The sequence below is a fragment of the Stenella coeruleoalba genome, assembly GCF_951394435.1.
Source record: "Stenella coeruleoalba genome assembly, chromosome: 6".
NCBI classification, from domain to species: Eukaryota; Metazoa; Chordata; class Mammalia; order Artiodactyla; family Delphinidae; genus Stenella; species Stenella coeruleoalba.
This window is the reverse complement of record NC_137151.1, coordinates 98664201-98687522: the sequence shown is the minus strand read 5'-3', so window position 1 is coordinate 98687522 and position 23322 is coordinate 98664201. Positions and strand designations below refer to the sequence as shown.

The 23322-nt window shown below is 39.2% G+C and overlaps 1 protein-coding gene across 2 annotated transcripts in view; it reads right to left on the bottom strand.

The window, feature by feature from the left end:
- ADAM23 (ADAM metallopeptidase domain 23) overlaps positions 1 to 23322 on the bottom strand; it is a gene marked incomplete at both ends in the record, with an annotated part of 161698 nt that overhangs the window by 94325 nt on the left and 44051 nt on the right. For both annotated transcript variants that reach the window (XM_079924205.1, XM_079924204.1), the window contains one exon: positions 21424 to 21500. In XM_079924205.1, coding sequence (XP_079780331.1) covers positions 21424 to 21500 — 77 coding nt within the window. The remainder of the gene's footprint in view (positions 1 to 21423; positions 21501 to 23322) is intronic.

Sequence of the window (23322 nt, the reverse complement as noted above, 5' to 3'; positions counted from 1 at the left end):
TCAAGTCTTTATTCAAGGTTACTAACTCTCACATAAAATGCTAATAATTTTTGTTATTTCTTATTCTGGAGGTGAAAACATATGAGAAACAATAAGTTAGGTGAAAACATATGAAAAACAATAAATTAGTAAGACCTGGGCTAAAATAACAGGTTCACTGAGAGAAAAAGCTACAGCCTACAGCAGGAAACCAGACAGAATACCTATTATATTGCTGGTCAGGCAAGCAAAACAATAACCTTGCATATTGTTCTAAAGTTAAATTACATCTAAAATATAGTCTATCAAAGAAACGGGAAGATATGTTACCCATTTTAGAAGAATTTTTTTCAAAAATAACTCTTTTTTTAAAGTTTAGCATGCCAAGGAACAAACTTTAGTTATCTGGAAAACCCACTTCGTGTGGAACAATCCATTCCCTAGCAACCTTGTGTAAATGAAGTTTCACAATCTAAGACCTTTAAAAATAATCTTTTATAGGTTTCAGGTGATGGGAAAAAAATAGGTCAAAATTTACATCGTTTCAGCATACACAATTGTGTAAGTGAAGTGGTCATCATTTTGAATGGTTTTTAAATAGACCCTTACTATAGTTTTCAGTCAAGTACTTCCATGAATAGCAAAATAGAAAATAAGGGACTGTTTAGAAACCCTTACACCAGCCATCAAAAAGGCCAAGACTAAAGTCAACTTATGACAGAATATTTGCAAAAGATTCTTAATGGTCAGGAAACAGAAATATGTACTTTACGGAAGGAACTGAGCACCTGTTAAGTGTCTATTATATACACTGGTCTCTTTCACAGAGGGCAGCTTGCTTAGTCCTCCTATCAATTTCAGTTCAGTTTAATAAACTGAGGCTCAGAATAGTTCTGGGATTTCCCCAAGTTGCAGAATCAGAATGCAAATCAAAACGTTTAGCTATAAATTTAAAGCATACTTTCCACCATACCACACTACTAATTCACTCATCACACAAACACTAACCGCATCTCTACTGCATGCCAGGCAAGGTTCTAGGTGTTAATGGACCATGTATTCCTTCATCCCTCTTCCTTTTCTCACCTCTTATCTCCTCTCGTCCAACTTTCAGACAGGTGCCTTTTTATCTCATCTACTGTAAGAAGTCATACACATAAACTTTTCTTCTTATGCCACAGGTACAGGCGCTCTCTTGGCATATGGTATGACACTTGACTTTAAGTAAATATGAATCCAGTTCTACAAAGTGAATCTACTTCTCCTTTTTCATTATGCTAGTTTTTCAAATTAACACCATGACAACATCAGACAACACTGTGCACTGGAAGAGTAAAAGTCCGTTTCCCGAAGGATCACAGTGGCCTGACCAAATTCATGAATCCCAAGGGAACTAATTTATACAGGAGATACTGCTTCACCTCATAAGGTTTAATCTTATACTTCTGAAATCATTAACCAATAAAAACAAGCAATCAGTTTCCCAACATACATAAAATAACTATGCCTGGAGGGAAAAAAATCACTTGATCCATCCCACAAATGAATGGGATGCTCTACTGAGCATCATGTCTTTCTTCAGGGTAACTCTGCAGTACTTCATCAAATTATGTATAAATCTGTCTAGAAAGTACGATCCAGCATCCTCCTCCTGGGTACATGCACCAGAGAAATTCTTACACAGTTCCATGGGCAATGGGTCCACAGGTCCATTACAACCTGGCTTGTGGTTGTAGAGAGCCGAAAGGAATCTAGACTTCTCCCTTGGGAGAATGGAAGAGTGTTGGACATACTCCATAGGGTACTCTCCAACAGTTAGGTATAATGGACTAGATATACACAGTCACAGGCATAAATCTTTAAACATTGTGTTGAGTAGCATAACACCATTCATATGAAATAAAATTACACGCCCACAAAACTGAAATATATATATATATATTGATAAGAACACATACAGATAAAAGATCATGTAAGATACCTTAAAATGGTTGCCTCATTTGGATAGGGGTGGGGAGAATAAGAAGGGGACTGGAGATAGACCAAAATGAAAACAGCAAACAATACTGGGGCTTTGCCCAGATCCATGACACAGTATATTATGCCACTGTCATATGTATTTCCAATACATGAATGAGAAAGATGATTAATGGTCTGGTGTTTGTGTCACACTAACCCTCTGCACCTGAAGTTCATGTGGAAATTAACAAGATATCAGTCATAATCACCAAAACATGCTATTTATAGGTGCTTGACTTCTTTTCTACTGTTCTTCAAAGTCAATGGAAAATACTGATTTTCACCATTAATATTTGTTTTACATGGTAAAGATTCAATTAACAGCATGCTATTGAAAAAGAACATGCTTTAAAAAAACAAACTTTATATCCCTTAACCCAGAGGAAATGTTTTTGCTGGTTCACAGATAACACAGGAGAAAATAACTACAGTTATTTATGAAATCTTTTAACATAAACTCATCAGAAGGTGATCTGTTTTGAATAAAGAGGATGGTCAAACACTTAGCCAATTTAAAGGGCACACCCTTACATACAGGTGCCTGCTATGTGTATATAAAAAGAGAATCTTCAATCAGATTTGAATGGTAGATACGTTAAGAATAATAAACATTATAAATAATAAATTTAAAAGTATGGTATTTCACACTGACAGTTTTTAGATTATTTTTCTATGCACCACCCTCACTCTCCAAACTAGGGCAAAGGAAGTTAGTGTGTTTTTTATATTATCCTTCCCAGTACAATCAGATCAGATACAGATTAATTTTGGACATCAAATTTGATTTTTGAAATAGCTTAATATTTTCTCCAAAGAAGACACTAAAAACATATTTAGGTTACTGCATTTCGATTCTAACCAGAATGCAAAAAGGTTTTATCATATTTCAATGCAATTTTAGAAACAAAACTAAATTATATTTAATACATTGGGTTGTATATCGATTAATGGGTACTTATTAACTGCTCTCTTAATAGACTGTATGAAGTTCAGCTCATCTGTAAAACGTGTTGAGATAGCAAAAATCTGGCAGAATTCAACCTGAATTGCTTTCGCCTTGCAGAAGGTTCTTACAGACTTCAAAATATCATTTTTTAGACTGCAAAAAGCTCCTGCTGTTTAATAATACTGAACACTGGCAGGGAGAAACCATAAATGACTTCTTACATGCTTAAAAAATAGTACTTTTCAAGTATGTGAAAAATGATCTGCATTCTTACTTTGCATTCTAGGTGAACACCTTATTCTCACTTTGTATTCTAGGTGAACATCTTGGCTATTGTGGGGGGACAATGGGAACCAATTTCTAGCAAGTGCTGATAATTGAATGAAGTAGACTAATATCTAGTCTCCATGAATGAGTGGATTTTAAATACAAAATCTGAGACTCGGAGGTAAAAAGTTCCAGACATATTTTTAAAAGGACTTGATAAATCAGCACAGTCTAAGAATCAGCTACCTGAGGCCTGAAGGTGTTCTGGAATACTCTAGAAGACTACTCAGTGGGGATAAGAAAGGATTTGAGAATCAGCTAGGGAGCTGGACTGCTTGACTTTTAAGAATTTATCTGATCTCAATTTCTCATGATTCAAAGGAAGCTCATAAAAGAAGCTGTAACTTGTTCTTGGAAACAGGAACCAAATACACAAATATACCTGTAATAGTTTCCATTCAGGGATCACAAATAAAGGTGAAAAAAATTTCACCTTCATTGAGGTATAACTGACAAAAGTGTAAGATATTTCAAGTATACAATGTGATGATTTGATGTACATATACATCGTGAAAACCCTTTTAATCAATTCAGCAGCCTTTGTAAATCCCTCCAACTTCAATGTGGAGATTCAAAAATCATACACTTTAGCCAAATCAAAAGAGGAAGCAAGGTCACCTAGCTCTTAGCCTCTTCTAATACAAGAAACAAGGCCTTTAAAAAGGACGTTTATATGTTGACTTTTAACTCTCAAAAACACCAGAGTAGGAAATAATGCAATTAAGTCCAACTCTCAAAAGATAATTTGGATCATGCTTTCTTTACGTAGTAAGAAAACATTTTCTATTTTTAAAAAATAATAAAATAAATATGGGATTGCTACATTCAAAGCCCTAAATCAGAAGTGGAAGATGGCAGAGGGATTAATGGCGGCAGGAAAGCATCCCCCAGCTAACCACGGACTCCTCTCACGGGTGAAGACAGATCAGAGTAGACCTAAGCACATCTAGCTCAAAGATGCACACTCTCACGTTCTTGGACTTACCCTGATGCCAAGAGCAAAGCAAGGATAGGACTGACTCTCTGGATTTTGCACAAAGGAGACGAGAGAGGCACCTAAGCTGCTCTACAAAAAGCATTGCTACGGAGCTGTTAGGGAAATTCTACTAAGAAAAACATTTGGATTCCAGAGTCCTGTATCATCCTCTGCTGTGACAGAGATAAGTCTTAGTAACATAAAAGGTTTTGTGTCCTTCTTAAAGGCCAATTTTCACGAATGTAGGAGTATCATCCATTATCATGGTTACCCACCCACACACCTGTGCTACACACATGCTGAGTAACACCTAAGGATTTGTGAAGCTTGTATTTTGGGGCCATGTAATTTAATTATTACTTACCGGGAAGTGGCCTTCAAAGAAACAGCCAAAAATACTGGTTTTCTGTTGGCTTTTTACGTAGCTTTACTATAGGACAATGGGGACGATGCTATAAGATACTCTACATCAACATCAGTATCTGATCAACACCACCAGATATTAAGCAAGCCTTATCTACTGAGCCTTGCAGGAAGAAAGAAAAGCATCCTGCATATAAAACAGAAAAAAATTATTTTCAAATAAGTCATGCAATATTTGAATTATAAAGAGCACTTCCAAACAGCATATCTTGAGGAGAACTATACAGTCAAAACAAAGAACACGCAATATGGGCGTCTTGCTGATGGTGCCAGGTGTAGAAACAGTTTAACGCCTTTAATCCTCAGACCTGGAAACCTTGCCTCAAACTGCTCTTATGAAAAAGAATAATTAATAGTGTCTTGCAGTTTGCTCATTTTCTATAGTTCACTAAATCAAATGCGCACAAAGGACCCAGGTATTCAAAGCTGGATGAAAAAAGGTAGATGTATTATTTACTTCTGAAAGCACTGCTGTCACTAAATGTTTGCATTCCATCATGAGTACATTAATGATTTCATGGGAACAAAGTTAACTAAACCTCCCCCAAAGAAAAGGGCACAGATGAATTTTTAACCTCAGTAAAATAACAATACTTCATTTTCACAGCCCATAAGACTGCTCCTGACTATTAAAGCTGTATCAGGTAGAGATACTGGTGGGGGAAAAAATGCAAAATAACTACCCTGTATCAACAGCCCATCACTTGTGTACATTCCATATCAAACACTGACTCGCCAGCAAAAATAAATGGGTGACCAAAAGAGTTACTGCCCCCACTGCCCATCCAAAAATATTAAACCACTCATCTTTGAATTACTCATCCTTCAAAATTCGGCTCAACCATCCCCTCCTCTGTGTAGCTTTCCCTGATTCTACCCTAGTTTGTGGGCTCCGTAAGGAGACTGCATCTTATTCTTCTTTATTTTCCCTTAACTTAGGACAGTGTAGAGGGATGGAAGGGGGGAGGATGGTCAAGTGCCAGGAGTCACATAAAGAAACCCTTTACCAGCTTTAAAGAGCAAAGCATCTCCCTAGGGTCAAGTACCAGGTTGGTCAGCATTCAATGAATAGATACTAACAGCAATGAGGAAGAGCCTCAGACGCAATTAAGTCTCTAAGAAATTCTACCGATTTATAAGAGACACAGTCTTGTCCTTATGCTGTGAGATCCTTCTTGTCACATAGTTTAGTCTAACTTATTACACGTATGAAGTGTTGGGCAAAAAAATAAAGGAAGAAGAAATGAAATGTGCATTCTACAATGTATTAGAGATTTTCAGCCTCTTGTTTGAAAAATATTCCTGTAAGAAAGATAGATGATTCATTTTTAATTTTAAAATTATTTTTATTGAATTAAAGACTTGAAACTTTTTGCAGAAATGGTCATATGAAAAAGCCTATATAGATTTTGTCTTTAAACACAATCAAAATACTAAAGCACATGGTTATCATCATGGAAGATGAGTTAGAACTGACCACTTAGAACACTTTTATAAACAAATCATAATAAACCATAGTTTGGGTTCTAATGTTGGAGATTCTACTCTTACAATAATTTTAAAAGATTAGGGGAAATGATCCTACATGATGATTCTAGTCTATGAATCACCAAAAAATTGGTTCTAGAAAACAACATAATTCTTATTGGCAGCAGACGATGACCAAGAACCTTAATGAGCTCTTTTATCTGATGTCAAACCCCTACTTCATATAGATTTTACAGTACTTAAAGGAAATTTAATAAATTACTGTTTGGGACTAATTTATGCAAAATACAGGAGCAGTGAAAGCAAAGCAAGATGAAAAAGTCAAGTGATATAAAATTTATGTCTCTATTTATGTATAGCTAAAGTTCACCTTTGTAGAGCTTTTGAAACATAACTTCAATGGGATTACTTTATTGCTGAAAAACATCTCAACTCTCAAAGGCTTTGACAGTGGGTGACCGTGAATTCTGATGCCAGTTCTGTCACTTACTGTGTGATTCTTTTTTTTTTTGAGAGTAGGAAAAAAGACTGTTTAATGAATTAAAAGTCAGAACATGGCATAAAATAAACTGCCAGGACAGAGTACATGAAATAATATTCCATTAATTATGAACTATACAGAGAATAGCCATTATATCAGAAGCAGGTTGTAAGAAATCTAACCTGTCGGCAGGTCAGCCATGCTTCCCTTGTCTATCATTTCCTCTGTGGAGGTTACATGGGGAGGAACGTGGACCATCTTTGTTGAGACAAAATTCTGCTGGATGTACTAAAATGGCAATTACTGTCTATTCAGAGCAAAAAACAAAGTAGATGATGAGAAGAATGTAAAATTCATTAACCTTCCTGCCCACAGCTCCTATAGGAGAAAAAAATCCTATTGCTTAAAAGATATAATTTAAAAAATAGCAAGTGGTGGTACTTTCAGGTGTGTATTTACAAAGCTGCCCCAGACGTACCACCCTGCCATGGCAAAGTTTCTATTTTTTCTCCAACTTGCTGTGTGATTTTATCAATTTCTCCAAGCCTGCAGAGTCAATGTTTGATATGGAATGCTCACGGGCTGTATACAAGTGATGGGCTGTTGATACAGGGTAGTTATTGCCTCATCTCTCTTGCCTACCTTTCAGGCCCTTACACTCTCTGACCCTCAAACCTTTGGCCAACTCTTACACTTTAGGTCTGGGCTTAGACATTTAGTTCCATAAACGTTAGCTTCCTATTCAATCCCACCCCTCCTAAGGAGATAAAAGCATCCTCAATTTTCCCCACCGCAGCACTTCTCAGACTGTATGTAATTGAGATGCCTGTAGGATTGTCTTTCTCCTCCATTGTTCTGTAAGCTTCGTGAGGGAAGAGTTTCTCTCTGGCAGCTTCAACACTGTCTGGGACTTAGCAGGTACTCAATAAACATTTCTGGAAAAAAGTGTTTGAAATGGTTCATAAAAGGCTTCAATCAATAGAAATCAATCCACTGAGGTTAGAAAGTAGCGGGGGCTTCCCTGGTGGCGCAGTGGTTGAGAATCTGCCTGCTAATGCAGAGGACATGGGTTCGAGCCCTGGTCTGGTAAGATCCCACATGCCGCGGAGCAACTGGGCCCGTGAACCACAACTACTGAGCCTGCGCGTCTGGAGCCTGTGCTCCGCAACAAGAGAGGCCGCGATAGTGAGAGGTCCGCGCACCGCGATGAAGAATGGCCCCCGCTTGCCACAACTAGAGAAAGCCCTCGCACAGAAACGAAGACCCAACACAGCAAAAATAAATTAATTAATTAATTAACTCCTACCCCCAACATCTTCTTTAAAAAAAAAGAAAAAAGAAAGTATGTTATGCTTGGCTACTACGTGAGAAGTCCATTTATGTAACTTTTCTGGTCATTCACAAAATCATGGCTGCAGACATTAGCCATTATGCTACCAAATGTTCTGCTACATCAGCACCAAAGGGATAAATTTCTCCCTGATAGCAAAACATTTATATCTCTAGACAGACAGATAAACTTCATTTATCAGATAATGGAAATTATACACCCCAGCACCTGGCCTTTCCCACCTAACTGTCAGAAAAGTAAGATCTAAAATCAGTAGCTTATGCAATTAACTCATCTCAGATGCCTTATAACAGCTAATCCTCTGTGCTTTTCAATTTTTTTGTCAAAATTAACTTCTGCTGTGATTCTTCATTAGCATTAATCTGTCTTGAATTCTTTTCCTATTTAGGTTATTACAGAATATTGAGCAGAGTTCTCTGTGCTATACAGTAGATGTTTGTTGGTTATCTGTTTTAAGTGTAGCAGTGTGTACATGTCAACCTCAAACTCCCAGTCTATCCCTCCCCCACCCCATCCTTCCACCCCCCCGCCCCGTAACCATAAAAACCAAGAAGTAGTCTGAAGAATGAACTAAGTTCTAGTTTAATTTGGCCACATTCTGCATGGGGGTGGACACCTGCAAAGGGTTTTCTTTAATCCATCAGTCAAGAAATAGTCTCTTGGGCTTCCCTGGTGGCACAGTGGTTAAGAGTCCACTTGCCAATGCAGGGGACACGGGTTCGAGCCCTGGTCCGGAAAGATCCCACATGCTGCAAAGCAACTAAGCCTGTGAGCCACAACTGCTGAGCGTGTGTGCCTAGAGCCCATGCTCCACAAGAGAAGCCACCGCAATGAGAAGCCCGTGCACCGCAACAAGGAGTAGCCCCTGCTCACCGCAACTAGAGAAAGCCAGCACGCAGCAACGAAGACCCAACGCAACCAAAACTAAATAAATAATTTTTTTAAAGTAATAGTCTCTTAATTCAATACATCCCAGATTAAAAAAACAATGCCATGTGATCCCACTGACAATTAGATCCCTTTGATTCTGCTAGAAATTCTTAGATGCCTATTTTTTTTTCTTTTCTGTGCGAGAGGCTATCACCACAGCTCCTCATTTCTGGGCAATCACAGTCTTCTCATTTCTTAGAACTTAAGAGAATTTAAATCTAGCTCCTATAGCCCTCATGATTTCCTCAGCCTGGTGTTTAATTTCTCTGGATCCCATTCACCCATAATAATTATCGTCAACAGGCAAGAAGGGGAGAGGGTAATGAAGTCTCTTACTGCAGGTAGAGGGCAAACATCCACAGTCCTTCACCACTTACACTAGGTCTCATCCACCTATGGAAACCAAAAATCAGTACAATATACCAATGGTTTAATTGTGATTTTGCTTTTAATGCTTCTGCTATCATGTTTAATTGTGGAAGTCATTCTCAACCCATTTTGAAAGTAGGTCAGATACACATCCTATAAAATAGAACTAGAACCTACTAACATTTAGGCAATACTTATTTTAAATCTTTTCAAGAGTTTCAGGACCTGATCTAGCAGCTTAAAGATGGGTCATCAAAAGCAAATGATAATGATATTATCCAAAACATTCAATATAGGTTTAACTCTTCAAACAGAAATGCCCAAGGGAGACCTGATAGGTACTCACCTGATCAGAGAAAGTAAGGCAAAAAGAACTACCCTGTACTATGGAATCAAAATGCTTAAAAATATACAGGAAAGGATGACTTAAGGAGAGAAACCCCACAGCAACTCATTCCTGCCAGCACTGGAAATCTTAGAACACTACTGGGCCTCTAGGACATAGGAAAAGCAATATTTATCTTCATTGTATTGCACATGGCACAGTGGCAATCAATACTCACAGCAACTGTGGGGGTCTGTGCCTCTTAAGGTTCCTTATTATCACAGAAACTTTTTCAAAATTGCATAAATAAAAAAAATAAAAAAATAAAAATAAATAAATAAAAAAAATTGCATAAATAGTTCTACTCTCCCTGAAGTACATAAATGCAAAAGAGACCATAATCTCTCAGAACGACACTTTGAAATTATAGCAGCAGAATTAGCTACCAGAAACAAACAGGCTTGCCCATTAACAAGCAGCAGCTTAATGCTGACTATCCCACTGCAATAAGCAATAAATGGATGAGGCTGGTGTATTTGTTTGCTAGGGCTGCCATAACAAAGAACAACAGAAATTTATTTCCTCATAGTTCTGCAGGCTAGAGTCTAAGAGCAAGGCCTAAGCAGCACTGGTTTCATTTTGAGGCCTCTCTCCTCAACTTGCAGATGGCTTCCTTCTCACCATGTCCTCACATGGTCTTTCTTCTATGCACACACAAGTCTGTGTCCAAATTTCCTCTTCTTAAAGGATACCAGTCATATGGGATTAGGGCCCACCATAAAGATTTCATTGTAACTTAATTACCTCTTTAAAGTCCTTATCTCCAAATACAGTTACATTCTGAGTTACTAGGAAGTTAAGTCTTCAACATATAAGTTTGGTGGGGGGACAAAATTCGGCCCATAACAGATGGTCTGGTCTGCTCAACAAACAGGATTATTTTTACTAAGAGGGAAGTTTATAGCAATACACGCCTTTTTCCAGAAACAAGAAAAATATCAAATAAACAATCTAACCTTACACCTAAAGGAACTAGACAAAGAAGGGAAAATGAAGTCTAAAGTCAACAGAAGGAAGGAAATAATAAAGATCAAAGTGGATTAAATAAAATAAGAGACTAAAAAGAGAACAGAAAATATCATTGAAACTAAGAGCTGGATCTTTGAAAAGGTAAACAAAATGGACAAGCCTTTAACTAGACTCACTAAGAAAAAAAGAGAGAAGGCTCTGATAAATAAAATCAGAAATGAGAAAGGAGAAATAACAATGGATGCCAGAGAAATACAAAGGATTATATGAGAATATTACAAATACCTACATACACCAACACATTGGACAACCTGGAAGAAATGGACAAATTCTTAAAATCATATAACCTTCCAAGACTGAATCATGAAGAAATAGAAAATCTGAATAGACCAATCACTAGTAAAGAGATTAAGAGAGTAAACAGTAAACAAAAGTTCAGGACCAGGTGGCTTCACAGTTAAATTCTCCCAAATATTTGAAGAAGATTTAATACCTAGCCTTCCCAAACTCTTCTCAAAAATTGAAGAGGAAAGAATGTTTACTAACTCATTTTATGAGGTCAACATTACCCTAATAACAAAACCAAACAAGAACAACACACAAAATATTTACAGGCCAATAAGTATATGACAAGATTCAACACCAAAAACTCTCAATAAAGTGAGCATAGAGGGAGTGTACCTCAGCATAATAAAGCCCATACATGACAAACCCACAGCTAACATCATACTCAATGATGAAAAATTGAAAGCTATCCCTCTAAAATTAGGAACAAGACAAGGATGCCCACTTTCACCACTCTTATTCAACATAGTATTGGAAGTCCTAGCAAGAGTAATTAGGCAAGAAAAAGAAATAAGAGGCATTCAAACTGGAAAGGAAGAAGTAAAACTGTCACTATTTGCAGATGACATGATTGTATACATATAAAACCCTAAAGACACCACAAAAAAAAACTGTTAGAAATAATAAATGAATACAGTAAAGTTGCAGGGTACAAAATCAATACACAAAAATCTCTTGCATTTCTAATGCTAACAATGAACTAGAAGAAAGAGAAATTTAAGAAAACAAGCCCATTTACAATCACAACAAAAAGAATAAAACATGTAGTAATAAATTTAAACAAGGAAGTGAAAGACCTGCACTCTGGAAACTACTAAGACACTGTTGAAAGAAATTGAAGAAAACACAAATAAATGGAAAGGTATTTCATGCTCATGGACTGGAAGAATGAACAGTGTTAAAATGTTCATCTTACCCAAAACAATCTATTTCAAACTATATTACAAAGCTATAGTAATCAAAACAGTATGGCATTGGCAGAAAACAGATACATAGGTCAATGGAACAGAAATGATGGCCCACACATACATGGCCAATTTACAACAAAGGAGCAAAGAACATACAATGGAGAAAGGATCATCTCTTCAATAAATGGTGTAGGGAAAACTGTAGGGAAAAATGTGGTGTAGACAGCCACATGCAAAAAAATGAAACTAGACCACTATCTCACACCACGTATAAAAATCAACTCAAAATGGACTAAAGACCTGAACGTAATTTCTGAAACCATGAAACTCCTAGAAGAAAACATAAGCAATACACTCTTTGACATCAGTCTTAGTTATATCTTTCTGGTTATGTCTGCTCAGGCAAGGGAAACAAAAGGAAAAATAAACAAATGGGATTACATCACACTAAAAAGCTTCTGCACAGCAAAAGAAACTATTAACCAGACAAAAAGACACCTATCAAATGGGAAAAGATATTTTCAAATCACGTATTTGATAAGGGGTTAATAGCCCTTATACATAAACAACTCATACAACTCAACAACAAAAAAACTAACAACCCAATTTAAAAATAGGCAGAGGAGCTAAATAGACATTTTTCCAAAGAAGACATACAGATGGCCAACAAGCACATGAAAAGATGTTCAACGTCACTAATTAACACAAATAAAAACCACAAAGAGATATCACTTCATGCCTGTTAGAAGGGCTATTATCAAAAAAGCAAGAAATAACAAGTGTTGGCAAGGATGTGGAGAAAAGGGAACCCTCATATACTGTTGGTGGGAGTGTAAATTGGTGCAAACACTGTGGAAAACAGTATGGATAGCCCTAAAAAAATTAAGAAGAGAGCTACCATATGATCCAGCTATTCTACTTCTGGGTATTTATCCAAAGAATAAGAAAACACTACTTTGAAAAGATATATGCATCTCTATGTTCACTACAGCATTATTTATAGTAACCAAGATATTGGAACAACCTAAGTGCCCATCAACAGATGAATGGATAAAGAACACATGGTATATATACATACAAAGAAATACTACTTAGTCATAAAAAAAGATGAAATCTTGGGACTTCCCTGGTGGTCCAGTGGTTAAGAATCCTCCTTCCAAAGCAGGGGACGTGGGTTCGATCCCTGGTCAGGAAACTAAGATCCCACATGCTGCAGGGCAACTAAGCCCACGTGCTCTGGAGCCCGCGCACCACAACTAGAGAGCTCGCATGCCACAACTAGAGAGAAGCCTGAGCTCCACAACGAAGATCCCGCACACCGCAACAAAGATCCCGCATGCCGCAACTAAGACATGGTGCGGCCATATAAATAAATATTTTTTAAAGAAAGATGAAATCTTGCCGTTTGTGACAACATGGATGGACCTTGAGGGTATTATGCTAAGTGAAATAAGTCAGATGGAAAAAGACAAATACCGTATGATTTCATTCATATGTAGAATATTGAAAACAAACTTAACTAAATAAATAAACCAAACCAAACAAAAAACAAACACATAGATACAGAGAACAGAGTAGGGGTTACCAGAGAGGAAGGAGCAGGAATGAGGGGGGGAGGCGTGAAACGGGTAAGGGGGATCAATTGTACAGATGACTGATAACTAAATTTTGGGTGGTAAGCACGCTGTATTGTATACATGAGTAGAAATCTAATGTACACATGTAACTTACATAATGCGATAAACAAATGTTACCTAATAAATTTTTTTAAAAAAAAACAGGACTATTTTAAACCCTATCTGAACCCTCTGCATTTTCTTTATACTGTTAAAAATTGACTGAAATAGTTACATTCTTTTTTCTCACCTAATGTGAACAGATGAGCCATCATTAGAATTATGCCCAGCTCCCTTGTAAATTTATAGTCCAGGGCTGTGATCAAAGCAGCCACAGAAGACTCCAGACAGACGGCCCAGGCTGCACATCAACATGTGACTGAATGTCACCAGGTCTCAGGTTGCTGGAAATGATCACATCTTCCTTGCAGGGTTGGTGACAGCATTTAAATTGGAGCATATGAGTAAAGGGCTTAGCACAGATCTATTACCATCATTACTATTGCAGTAGATAGCCTTCCTTCTACAGACCCCTGAAATTAGGAAATAAAGCATTTAGCCTGTAAATTAGCAGCATCTTAAAGACATAGAATTCTGAAGTGGAAAGCAAGGTTACTCGTCATTTCTAACTCCTCTGGACTCAAACCCAGAAAACATGCCTCAGCGGGCAGCCTCAGCAGCGAGTTTGAGACCAAAAGCCTGAATTCCCAAAAGCCAGTGCCTTCCCTCGTCCGGATGTGTGAGAGGAGTTCCAGCAGTGAGACTGATAGGCAGATAACAGGAGAGAAGCAGGGGGTCAGCACTGACATGTATGGCCAGCCAACCTTAGGTCAGGAGTCAAGCCAACTCACAAGTCCGCCCCGGACTGCACTGCAGGTGGACCTGCCTCACTCTTCTCCAGCCACAGCTTCTGCTCCTATTCATTCACAAAAGGAAAACGGGGCAGGAGACCTGTCTCTCCTCCACATGCTTCTCCTTGTAAACCAAACTTTAAGTTCAAATCTCCAAATTTGCAGAGCTGGAAAAACAGTCAACAGAACAAGACTGAAATTCCCCCTCTGAATCCAGTGACTCCAAGCAGGCAACTTGCCTTCCGTCTGCTGATCGGTGGTTCAGGCTTCTTTGAGAGAAGGGGTTCACTAGTCTTCACTCATACCAGGGGTTCAATGCCTTCCTGCTCTCAAACCTTGGCTCTGCCACTTCCCCACGTAAAATGCACCTTTCTCCCTACCACATCTTTCCAAATCGAAGCATCTGTAGCAGACTCCAACATGCCCTGCCCACATGGCCTCAGCATAACACGCTGAAGGCGGGTGACTGGAAATACCTAAGATTTCTGGCTTTTTTCTACCTGAGAGGAGGCACGAGGGACATACTGAAAAGTTATTGCCCCCAGAAACAGCTCTCAACCAACAACAGACTGGCACTTGGTGAACAAAACTCCAGCTTCCTCACCCCTCAGTTCAATAATATTCTGGCATGTTCTACAGGATGAATCCATGGACTCCCAGGGTTTCCTCAGTGGGAATGAGCCCCAGTTGGGCACGTGGGAAATTACGCTTTTTTAGCTCCCTTCCCTTCCACTTGTCACTCCTCAGCTCCCTAAATGTATTTCCTTGCTTCAGGATCTGCTACCAGGGAAAGCAAAACCAAGACAGCATCCTTTAAGAAAAACATTAAATCTCATCTTCCCCATAAAACCTTCCAACACCAAGGCTTCCCAAGTCACTTCCTATCATGTTTACTATAATTTGTATATATTTTAATCTCTTTTCTCTGCTATGGGCTCTTGGAGAGGAGGGATTCTTTTACACAGCTCTGAATTCCCTGGGTTGCTCAGCACAGTACCTTACACAAACTAGATGCTCAATAAATGTTTGTTGGCTGAATAAAGAATGAATTAACCATGCTAATCAACACGGAAGCCAGGGTCTTTATTTAATCTAGCTGAAACTACATCAATGTGGCTGTTTTCTTCTTTCAAAAGCATTGCATGAACTACATTTCATGAGAAAACTACTGTGGGCATATATTTCTTTAAATCAACATTTTCTAGGTATTCATCTTAAATCAAATACCCCCCAAAATCAGAACAAAGATACCATAAACTGGGTGGTTAAACAACAGAAATCTATTTCTCATACTTCTGGAGACTAGAAATCCAAGAACAAGATGCTGGCTGATTCAGTTCCTGGTGAGGTCTCTCTTCCTGGCTTGCAGATGGCTGCCTTCTTGCTGTGTCCTCACATGGCAGAGAGAGAGGGAGCAAACTCTCTGGTGTCTATCTTATAATAACACTAATCCTATCAGATCAAGGCTCCACCATATGACCTCATTTAACCTTAATTACCTCCTTGGAGGCTCTATCTCCAAATACAGTCATATTGCAGGTTAAGGCTTAAACATAGGAATTTTAGGGGGAATTCAGTCCACAGCATGGAGCATGCCTTTCCAATTAGCAGACATGTATAAGTACCACACATTACCTTAGTTAGTCCTTACAACAACCTATAGCTTAAGAAGCTAAGAATATATCCATACAATGGCATATTATTCAGCTACAACATAAATGAACCTTGAAAATATTACACTATGTAAAGAAGCCAATCACAAAAGGTCACAAGTTGTATAAATCCATTTATATAAAATGTCCAGAATAAGAAAATTCATAGCAACAGAAAGTAGATGAGTGGTTACCAGAAGCCTGGGGGGAGGGGATGTGAACTGCTATAGATACAGGGTTTCTTTCTGGGGCAACAAAAATGCTCTGGAATTAGATGGTGGTAATAACTGCACAACTCTGTGAACATAATAAAAACCATTGAAGGGAACACTTTAAAGGAGTGAATTTCATGGTGTGTGAATTGTATCTCAAACTATTACTAAAAAAGAAGTTAAGAAATTTGCCCAAGGTCACACAGCTAGTAAATGACAGCCTCCAGATTCAAACCCAGGTCTGTTTGACTCTCAACCATTATGTAACTCTGATCACAATTATTCCCAATTACCATTTGCTGAAGACACCAGCAAATTTAACTATAGGAAATATGGCATAATTCCAATCACACATATCAGAGACACAATCCTCAGACTCCCCGAGGACTTCCAAGGATCAACAACACACGTTAAGAATTGCTGGGGACTTCCCTGACGGTCCAGTGGTTAAGAATCTGTGCTTCCATGCAGAGGGCACGGGTTGGATCCCTGGAGATCCCACATGCCACGGGGTACAGCCAAAAAAGAAACAGAATTGTTAATCCAGTAATCCTTTTTAAACCTTATGTAACTTGGAACAATGGTCATTCTAGAGAAAAAACAAAACAAAATTGAAAAGGGGAGTATCCTGAAAGGAGTATGACAAAAGATCCTCTGAAGCCACAACTAGGACTTTTGGGGCTAAAAAAAGGTAAACCGAACGGTGTGATGGCCATGCTTCCTGCCCTCCAGTGGCGTCCTACCCAAATGCCTCCCCGTGGACAACGGCCCTTCACGGTCTGGCTACACGGCTTCCTCTCTGACCTCATCTCCTCAGTCTCCCACCATCCCCTGCCCCCCGCTGCACTCCAGTCACATCAGCCTTGGTCCTTCTTGAACATCCCACATTCTCCTCAGTACTTGCTGTCTCACAGTCCCAGTTGAGTGGAACCTTCTCACCTTCCAGCCTCATGTGGTGTCTCATCTTGGATGATCAGGTCTCAGCTCAATGTCCCTCCTCAGAGAGACCTTCTGGCTTCTGTGACATCTAAACCACACTGGCCACTCCCAGCTGAAGTCTCTTTCCATCACGTAGCCCAGCTATATGTTTTTCAATGCACTCGTCTTTATTTAGTGGTCCACTGTCTGTCTTCCCCTGGAACAAAGCTCCATGAGGGGAGACAGCGAACTTGTCTATTTCACTCCCAGCAGCATCAGCACCTAGAGCAATTGCAGGCATAGAGCAGACGCTCACTCAATATTTGTTGGCTAAATTAAAACACGCACCTCGGCCATGAGATGCCTCAGCGAGCCGAGGCCTCACTTGTTCAATCCATGAAAGCGCAGACTCAGAAAGTTCTCCTCCCAGGACCTCACAACAGGGTAGTCTTCACAAGCTGGCAGTCCAGCCCGGGTGAGGTCATTAACCCTTTAGATTCTGCAGATACCACTCTGATTAGTTTATGTTAACACCTTAATGCTTTCTTTCCTTCACTGAGCTCGTAGACCTATCATACACCTTTTGCCCTTCCCCACCTTAACAATTTAAAATTGTTGTAAATAGTGTGGCAACGACCACCCTTTGGTGGAAATGAGATTCCTCTTTGCTCAGAAGCTCTTTCTCCGTGACTGATTTTAAAAATTCTCTTGACTCTTTACGTTCATTCTAATGGAGCAGCCATTGAAATTTAGTGAATCACAGCCATCGAAAGTTATTCAAAGTAGAGACCCACCCTGGCCAACACTTGTCACACTCTTACCCAATTCCCTTGTCTCCGGAGATCATGTGAGCATTGCACACACACGTTGCGCTCAGAAGGCTCGGGACTCTGAACAGGGGAGACACCATGTGATTATGGGTCTCATGGTCTCCCTCTCACTGCATTTACTTGTCCCTATAGAGACCTCCATTTTTTCCTGGTCCTCTTGACCTCATCTCCATTCTTACCCAAATTGGATCCTGATAGCAAACTACCCTAGTTATTCACCAGTATTCAAAGAGCTCTGTCTCCACTGCTCTTCCTCTGAGTCACCACCAGAAAACACCCACACTACAATCTACCTTCCTCCCCCACACAGTGCAGTGACGGAGTTACTGAGCACTCCAGGTTAAAAAAATAAAATAAAACACCATCAGGTACAATGACACAAACACCAACACATAACATATGACTTCTAATGAAGATTGCTCATAAATTCTTTAACATGACCTTGGTGAGCTTCCTCACCCATTTCTCTCCGTGTTAGCCTAAACTTTCATCATTTTCCTCAAGCCCAACCCGCCCTCCTTCTCCATCCCAATGGTAGATAATGCTGTCTCCAAGAAGAAAGAAATCTTCAGAGATGCACTGAACTCCATCCCTTCTCCTGCAAGCTTATCTCTACCTGCATATGCCCTAATACCTTCATACAAGTTAGGAATGAACTCTCTCCTGGTTCAAAACTAAGTTGCCCTTGTGTTCTTGCTCTCACTCCCTTCTATCTTCACCCAGATCTTGCTCCATAAATTATCTCCTCTCTTCTGTATCTTCATCTCTCACTCTTAACATCTCCATTTGTCAGCGTAACACTTGCTCTGTTATCCCTGAAAACCCCTTCCTAGACCCCAATGTCTTCTTCTGGCTACTATGCTAGCTCTCTTTCCTTCTCACCCAAACTTACCCAATGAGCAATGCTGTCTCCAAACCATCTCCTCTCAGTCACTCCCAGCCCACTGTAACCTGGTTTCTGCCCCAAACTTTATGGAAACTGCTGCCTTCAGACCATCAGTGATTACTTAATAGGTAAATACAGAGGCAATCTTTGCCCGTTATCTCACTAGATCATTCTGCTGCATGTGAGGCTATACATCACAACTTTCTGTTTTGAAACTCTCTATTCAATCATGCTCCTGATTCTCCTCCCACTACTCTGATCACTCATTCTCTGTCCCTTCATTGGCTCCTCTTCCTCTCCTCAACCCTTAACAATCTTCCCAACTTATGCTCTCCTTATTTTACCCACCCTTCCTGAATGAACATGGTCTCATTCACAACCACGTTTATCATTAACATTCCTATGGAAACTACTTTCAACTCTACTATCTCTAGCCCCCACCTCTTCCCTGAGCTTTAGACTGTTATATCCACCTACTGCCTAGACATGGCTTCATGTATGTCCCAAAGCCCCTCAAATCAATTATGTCTACTCTGATTTCACATTCTTTTCTCTTCACCATTTAACCTGTTTTTTCCCTGTGCTGCCCATTTCACCTGGATACCACCTTCCACCCAGCTATGCAATCAAGGTACCTCTTAACTTGAACCCTTCTTTCTGCCTTGCCACCCACATCAAAGCAATCCTAATGATGTTTATCAAACGAAGACTCCTCAAAAGCATTCCCTCTCCATGCCTTTTAGCACTTCCTGAGAACAGAACTTCTGTTTATCTGCTTACTTCATTTTTCACAGTCTAGGGGATAATAGACCAGCACTGAGCATGACATACAAGATCTTGCATGAGTTGAGCTGTCCCTGTGCCTACCTCTTCTGACTCACCTCCCTCAACCTTGTAATTTACCAAGAAATTCAACAAAAGACTCATGCTCCCTTTAACATGCCCCACTGCTACATGGCCCTTCTCCTTAGCACACACTCTCTCCTCTGCCTAGAACACAATTCTCCATTCTCTCTCTCTCTCTCTCTCTCTCTCTCTCCCTCTCCCTCTCCCTCTCCCTCTCCCTCTCCCTCTCCCTCTCCCTCTCCCTCTCCCTCTCTCGCCCATCCATCCCCAACACTTCCCTTCCTCACTAGCACTTGCCCTCCAAGATTTAGCTCAAGCACCACCTTTCCTAAGATGCCTTTTCACACTCCTCCAGCCTGGAGAGCTTCCTCTCTCTAGTGCTACCATAGCATTCCATGTCTATCTCCAGCACAACCAATTTCACACTGCTCTAAAATTATACGTTTATCTATTAACCTCTCCCAAGTAGACTATAAGCTCCTTAAGGCAAGGACTGCTCATAGTAGGTGCTCAATTTGATTCCTCTGCATGTTAAATATTAGTGGTAAATAATCTTCTGATGTGTCTCCAGACCTCTAAGTACCCTGGATGTCCCCATATGACCCTTTCGCAGGCACAGTGCTGACCCAGCATGGTGAAAAGGAACTCAACCAATGCTCAGCAGACTCAAAGAGGAAAACCTGCAGTATCTTCAACACAGGAAATTCTGAGTTCTGCTGATTCATTCTGACTTAAAGCTGCAATTACACTTGAGTAAGGAGCACCCAAGCTGACCCTGCACCTTTTTTTCTGCAGAGCTCACAGAATTTGGCACACAAGAAATTTAATAGTTGTTCTTTATAGTCTTCTGCAATCTCTCAGATATTGACTGTGGTCACCCACATTATAGTGTCTGATAGCATTACGTGGTATTTTTCTGGCAAAAATGCAGTCTTGGTCAAAATACCGATGAGAGTTTAAAATATTGACTGGAGCTTCTTAAACTAAAGAAAACCATGCAGGAAAGTTCTTTCACCAAAGAAAGGCTCACTGCTGGCTCAATTCGAGGCTGAAGAGCCCTGCTTAAGGCAACAGCTCTTGTTCGTGCTTTGTACAAAGACATCTGTGCAATTGGTTCCAACTTGGGAAATAGCATTTAAATATCAACATAAACACATGCTCAGAGAAAAATCGGGTAAATCTTCATCAGGACCAAAATTTCTAACCAACTGTATTAGAGCAAATTACGAAGCAAAGAACCTTCTCAAAATAGGTATTTGCAAGTCATCATTTTCTTCTGTTCTTCTGTTCTTCATACAGAAGTCGTGTGAATTGCATACTGAAAGGTAAAGTGGAATTTCTAGACTGAAGTCTAACTATACTTGAGTCAGTAATTTATCATGCTTGCTATATATTGTAATGATTATAGTTAGCACTTAACTAACTAGCATTACTTTAAATATTTGTTCCATTTAAAATCACAATATCTAAGAACTGTATTTGAGATTTTTAACAAATTAAATGTTAAATGCCTCTTCTTTCAGGAATAAAAAGACATTATTATTATTAAAAGAATTAACTTCAGACTTTTATATTTTTCTTTAAGTGCTATATGACATATAATCAGCTAGAAAATATCAGTTGCTTCAACAACAGACATTACTTTGACTAAAATATTATCATGAAGTAGAGTTTTACTGCACTTACTTCTTAACAGGATCATAACTATATACTTACTTGTTCAGTGTGAGGTCAAGAATGAATTTGGAGCCGAAGGCTTCAATCTGGAAGCTTGCCTGGGCCAGATGGACAGCCTATGGATTCAAAAAGACAGAAAGAACCTTAGCTTACTTTCCTATCTTTAAAGCTGATTATATTGATATCAAGAATGATATTTAATAAGAAGAAAATTTTATGGACTGATTCATTTCTTTATGGATCCTTATGTAACAATTCATTTCTTTAAGAAATCAGGTGCATTGTCGTGGCCTTACTTGGAAGACCTAAATATCTGTGCAGGAAGGAACTAATAAAAGTCCTTTAAAAGGGACCCATCGTGACAAAGATTAAGAGCAGATTCAACTGGACTTTCAAAGGGACCGGGATGAATTATGCAAAAGTCTGACTAATTAAAGCTTGATTTCATCCTATTCCGTGCACAAAGCTAACCGATTCTTTCTGCACACCTAAGTGAAAACTCATGTCAGCGCTCTGCTCTTCATCAGGAATTGGAACTTTCTCTAAATGATGTATCAGCAGAATGTGCCGGTAAAATGGGATAGCACAACCTATTAACTTCAGCAAGCACTTCAAACCAGGCCCGTCGTGGATAACGAGAGTTTATATCCCCCTTTGAAAGTCACACATTTACAAATACTGTCCTCATTGTGATTTAATCCAAATACAAAGATAATCTCATCTAAACATGAATCATATGTTCTAGGTATTAAAGATTGGTATAGCTCACAGAAGCGTCTTGCATAATGTAAATTAACAAATCAATGAAGTTTTGTTAAAGTATTATCCAAGATAAAACTCTCTTTTGTCACCCAATCAGGAAAGAAAAAAAAAAAAAGGACAAGGATACATGCAACACCTACCCCCTACACACACACAAACCTCCTTCCTCCAGACCTCATTCCTAAGGTACAGTGGGTGTCGTGTGTGAAGTGCTACATGCATGGCAACCAGACACTTGCCAGTCCCCCTTCCCTCAATGCCACCCCATGCTCCTCTTTTCCCTTCTCCTCCACTTCGCATTATAGACATCCTTCAAGGACAGCCCAACGCCATTACTTTCCAGGAAGCTTCCTTCACACGCCTGCTGGGAACGAACTCAGGACTTCAGGAGCACTGCATTTGTCCCTCCCTCCACAGTGATGTATGATCGCTTCCCACCCTGGACGGTTTGCCCCACAACTCATACCACAAGGGTCTTGCGAACAGTTGTACATTAACAACCCTTCCCCCAAATACATGAACTTTCAATTAATTAACCAAGTATTTATTGTCAAGACTCTTTTACCATGCCAAACCTATAAAACACTATAAATAAACCATGACTTCTGCTTCTTGTCAAGCATAACTGCTGATCAGATAGTCACTCTGTAATAAATAAATAAAATTAAAAGGAAATTAACATATTAAATTTTAAATACAGAGCAATGAGAGAGAAGGCACCTCAATCCCTAATACCACGGGATGCCATGTCTACCCCAAACAACCATGTATCAGTAGAACAGGGTCATCATCCTTGATCTGAGCTTCCTGTATTCAGACAACTCCTTGAGAGAGAAAGAAATTTCTGTCTTGTCAGGTATGGTCTCTGTCATCTGTAGCAGAACCTCTATTTATCTACTATAAATATCACAGAGTCTTTAATCTAAATTCATTCTGTGTCTTAAAGCATTAATTTTTGCATGAAAATTTTTATTTGATGAATAATTTGTACAAGGGGAAATTTTTCATCTCTGGGTCCCAAAAGTTTAAAAAAAAAAAAAAGAAAAACCTTACTTCCTGAGAATAAGATAGATCCTTAGGCATATTTCTCTTAAGAATATTAAATAGTAGAGGAGAGTTCATTAATGGCACCCTGATCTAAAAGAGGTGATAAATGTACTTCTTTGAGCATCTTTA